We start from the raw sequence: 3,472 nt of genomic DNA, 5'->3' as shown, positions 1-3,472 counted from the left end.
CTGTACAGCAAGCATTGAGGACTGTCTCCTTCATGGCAGGTAGCTACTGCTACATGTACTGTACTGGTTTTATTGTTGATGTATTGTGTGGTGGAGTAGAGTTTGTTGAACTGAGGTTTGTTTGCTATTTAGTCTTCAATTTGATAAAGCTTTGTAGCAGTATGGCCATGGTCAAAATTTAGTCAAAATCTTAATCTTTTACAGTCAATTCACCAAATCCTAGCATTCATTATTATCAATAGTTGTACAATATTAATTATATACTGTATAGTGCAAGATTTTTGAGGGTTGTAAATTTCGCAAATTTGCCTTAAAATTTTATTTTACAAATTAAATTTTTTGTGAATTTATGCCATCTGCCATCTTTTACTGTAATAATTTGATTTTTGCGGATCTTTAAAATTTGTGAAATCCATGAAATTTATAGCTCTCGCAAATTTTGCCCTATACAGTATATTCCTTACTCTATGTTCTCACTTCTCATTACCAATAAGTACTGTATACAATAAGTACTGTATACATGTATATCATATACCGTAAATGTTCAAATAAAGGCCGGGCTTGAATAAACGCCTGGTACTAAGAATCTCCAAGTATAGATACGCATATTTTACTCAATATAAGTACCACAGTCTTTAGACTGTCCCAAATGGCCTAACTTGTTAAGCTGAGTGCATTGAACCTGGAGGTCCAGGTTCGAATCCCAGTTTTACTTTTTCTTGTTTTATTTTACACAATTTTTTTGTCCTGGAAAGAAATAAACGCCCGGGCTTTTATTTGAACATTTACGGTACTCTTTCTACTGTCCATTCCTCTACAGAGACTGGTGTGTTCCTGTACCTAGGACTAGCAGTCTTCACTATTAATAAATACTTTGACCTGGCTCTCATAATATGGAGTGTGGTACTGATACTGGCAGGAAGAGCTGCTAATATATTCCCATTGACTGCTCTGGTCAACTGCTGCAGGTCTATTAAGATCAGCATTAGGATGCAGTGCATCATGTGGTACTCAGGTATGTGGAGCCACACCCACTAATTAATGCAATAACCACACCCACTAATTAAAAGTTACGGGGAAATGGTAAATTAACTTTTAAAATTTGTAAAAAAATCCAAATTTGATCGTAACAGCTCAAACCTTCTATGCGTATATGCATCAAGAAATGTAATTAAAATGGAGAGTTTTTAACTTCTCATTTTTGGCAAAATTTGGTCAAAGTCCCAGGAAATGTAATAAAACTCTCTCCCATTCAGTCATTATATTCTTCTCTTTCATTCCAGGTCTAAGAGGTGCAGTGGCATTTGCACTAGCTGAGAACTTGAAAGATTATTTCAACAAAGAAGTGACAGGCTATATAGTGACCACGACACTAGTGATAGTACTATTCACTATTGTAATACTGGGGGGATCCACACTGCCGCTACTTAAGGTAATGAGGGATGGGGCCAGGGGTGTGGTTTATATATCTCCTATATAGTTTTTAAAGGCGGATAAAGGAGCTAAACTAACATTAAGTAAAACAGAGGAACAGGTAATGGAGTAACTTTTAACTGTATTGGAGATCTACATGTAGTTTCAATATTTATTAATGAGTGATTATTAATTAAGAGCTATTTATTAAGTAGTAGTTATTAAGTTTTGATTATTAATTAGTAGTTATTAAAGTTACTAGTTATTAGTTTCTGGTTATTAATTATTATCAGTTACTAGTTATTAAGTAGTAGTTATTAATTATTAGTTAGTTATTAAGTCCTAGTTATTATTTACTGGTTATTAATAGGATACAGCTATTAGTATGTCTTCTCCAGTCAATGAGAGGTTCATGATGTCTCCTCGTGTGTACAATCGACTGAGGAACTGCTCACAATGGTTCATGTTTATTGACTACAGGTGGGTGTGGCTAATAGTTATTAATAGTTATTAATAGTTATTAATTGTGTTTTAGGTATATCAGACCATTTTTCATCAGACGATTCACAAAAGAGGTAATGATACATGTAGCTAATTTAGTAATTTATCAGTATACTCTAGTATATTTTAGTAATTTATCAGCATACTCTAGTATGTTTTAGTAATTTATCAGTAATCTATCAGTATACTAATTATGCTTTATATTGGTAGATACAGTGTTTTTTGGTTGTATCATATTATTATTTATTTATTTGTATATATTATTTATTTATTTCTCTCTACCTCCAGGAGGTGAAAGCCTCCCAGTTTGATATGCAACAGAAGACAGTTGAGTGGTACCAGGGACTGAGGAATGACTCACTCTCTGATCATGATGAGATTCATGAGACCACTGCTGGGGAGGAGGAGAGTACTGTATCTACACTGTTATCATAATAACTACTGCACTACCTCCTCATTACATGTATCAGTATCAGTATTATTATTATTATTATTATTATTATTATTATTATTATTATTGTATTATTTAATGTCTTCTGTGTTCACTTCTCTCTCTCTTTCATTGTTATTTAGTACAAGGTGTGTTCTTAATCATCATTATTATAATTTTTGTTATTATTTTCATTATTTTGAGATTATTGTATTATTCTTGTCCAGTCAGTTTGAATTCATCTTTAAATCACACAATTAATTTAATTTTATTATTAATTTATGATTCAAGAACTACTTGCAAAAGTAGCCACTTTATTTTTGAGGTACATGTAATTAGTCTCACTGCCCAGACTGTCCCACCTACAGTAATTAGAGTTGGTTTGCCCAAATGACTGTGAGTGGTACTACAAACTATAAAGACAAGTTTAACAAAAAATTAAATCTAAATCATGCATTACAAGTGATTTAATGAAGCTTCACTATTGGTAGTGGTTTGTGTGGTTGTTCTTTTCTGTGTCTATCAATCAATGTCTTCTTTTGATCTTTAAGAGTATCCACCAGGAGAGGAGCAGTGTATCCAGTATTAATCTCAATATATTCAAGTGATGGATGGATGAAGATAGTTTCATATAAATGTTGTACTAGTTCTATCCAGTTAGGTCGAGATGACTCTTTATTAATATCCCAACACTCTATCCTCAGTAGTCTGATGGTTGTATGTGACTGTAACATGTTAGTAACAGCAGGTAGTCCCTGTTCATAAAACAATGGTGTCATTATTTGTTTCTTCTCTTCCCCACTACAGTTACTGTATGACTGATCTAGTTTGAAGTTCACTTTAAGTTCTATGAGATTATTCTTTTGAGAGATGACATTAATAAAAGTTGTTATCTCTTCATTCAATGGAATGGATACACTCAACTGCTGTAGACTGGTGTTGTGTCTGAGACCAGTTGTTAGGAAGGACAGGAATGAACTGGGAATGGAAAAAAAAATAGTCTTCATGTTGCTAATCTCAAGGTAACTAATAATCTCAAGGTATTTCAGTGTTTGATTTTGTGTTAGCATGTCTTGTAGACTAGTACCCATACTGCTGGTATATACTATGTTCCATATGTTCACACTC

At 33.1% G+C, this 3,472-nt stretch overlaps 1 protein-coding gene across 1 annotated transcript; it reads left to right on the top strand.

Annotated features, from left to right (window-relative positions):
- Positions 1-6: 6 nt before the first annotated feature.
- Positions 7-2,600, top strand: LOC109586061 (sodium/hydrogen exchanger 8-like). Its single transcript, XM_020002235.1, has 7 exons — positions 7-39; positions 821-1,015; positions 1,284-1,432; positions 1,481-1,534; positions 1,784-1,893; positions 1,949-1,988; positions 2,203-2,600. The coding sequence occupies exons 1-7, from the start codon at positions 33-35 to the stop codon at positions 2,347-2,349; spliced, it is 702 nt and encodes a 233-aa protein (XP_019857794.1). The 5' UTR covers positions 7-32; the 3' UTR covers positions 2,350-2,600.
- Positions 2,601-3,472: the final 872 nt, after the last annotated feature.

This window comes from Amphimedon queenslandica, unplaced genomic scaffold (assembly GCF_000090795.2).
Source record: "Amphimedon queenslandica unplaced genomic scaffold, v1.1 AMPQUscaffold_12955, whole genome shotgun sequence".
Classification (NCBI taxonomy): domain Eukaryota; kingdom Metazoa; phylum Porifera; class Demospongiae; order Haplosclerida; family Niphatidae; genus Amphimedon; species Amphimedon queenslandica.
This window is presented reverse-complemented; position numbering and strand designations above follow the sequence as displayed.

Bases quoted from the DNA above. Each gene is read 5' to 3' on its own strand.
- LOC109586061 (XM_020002235.1), top strand. The intron at 1,433-1,480 runs GTAATGAGGGAT...TCTCCTATATAG, and splicing joins CCACACTGCCGCTACTTAAG to TTTTTAAAGGCGGATAAAGG. The intron at 1,894-1,948 runs GTGGGTGTGGCT...ATTGTGTTTTAG, and splicing joins TTCATGTTTATTGACTACAG to GTATATCAGACCATTTTTCA.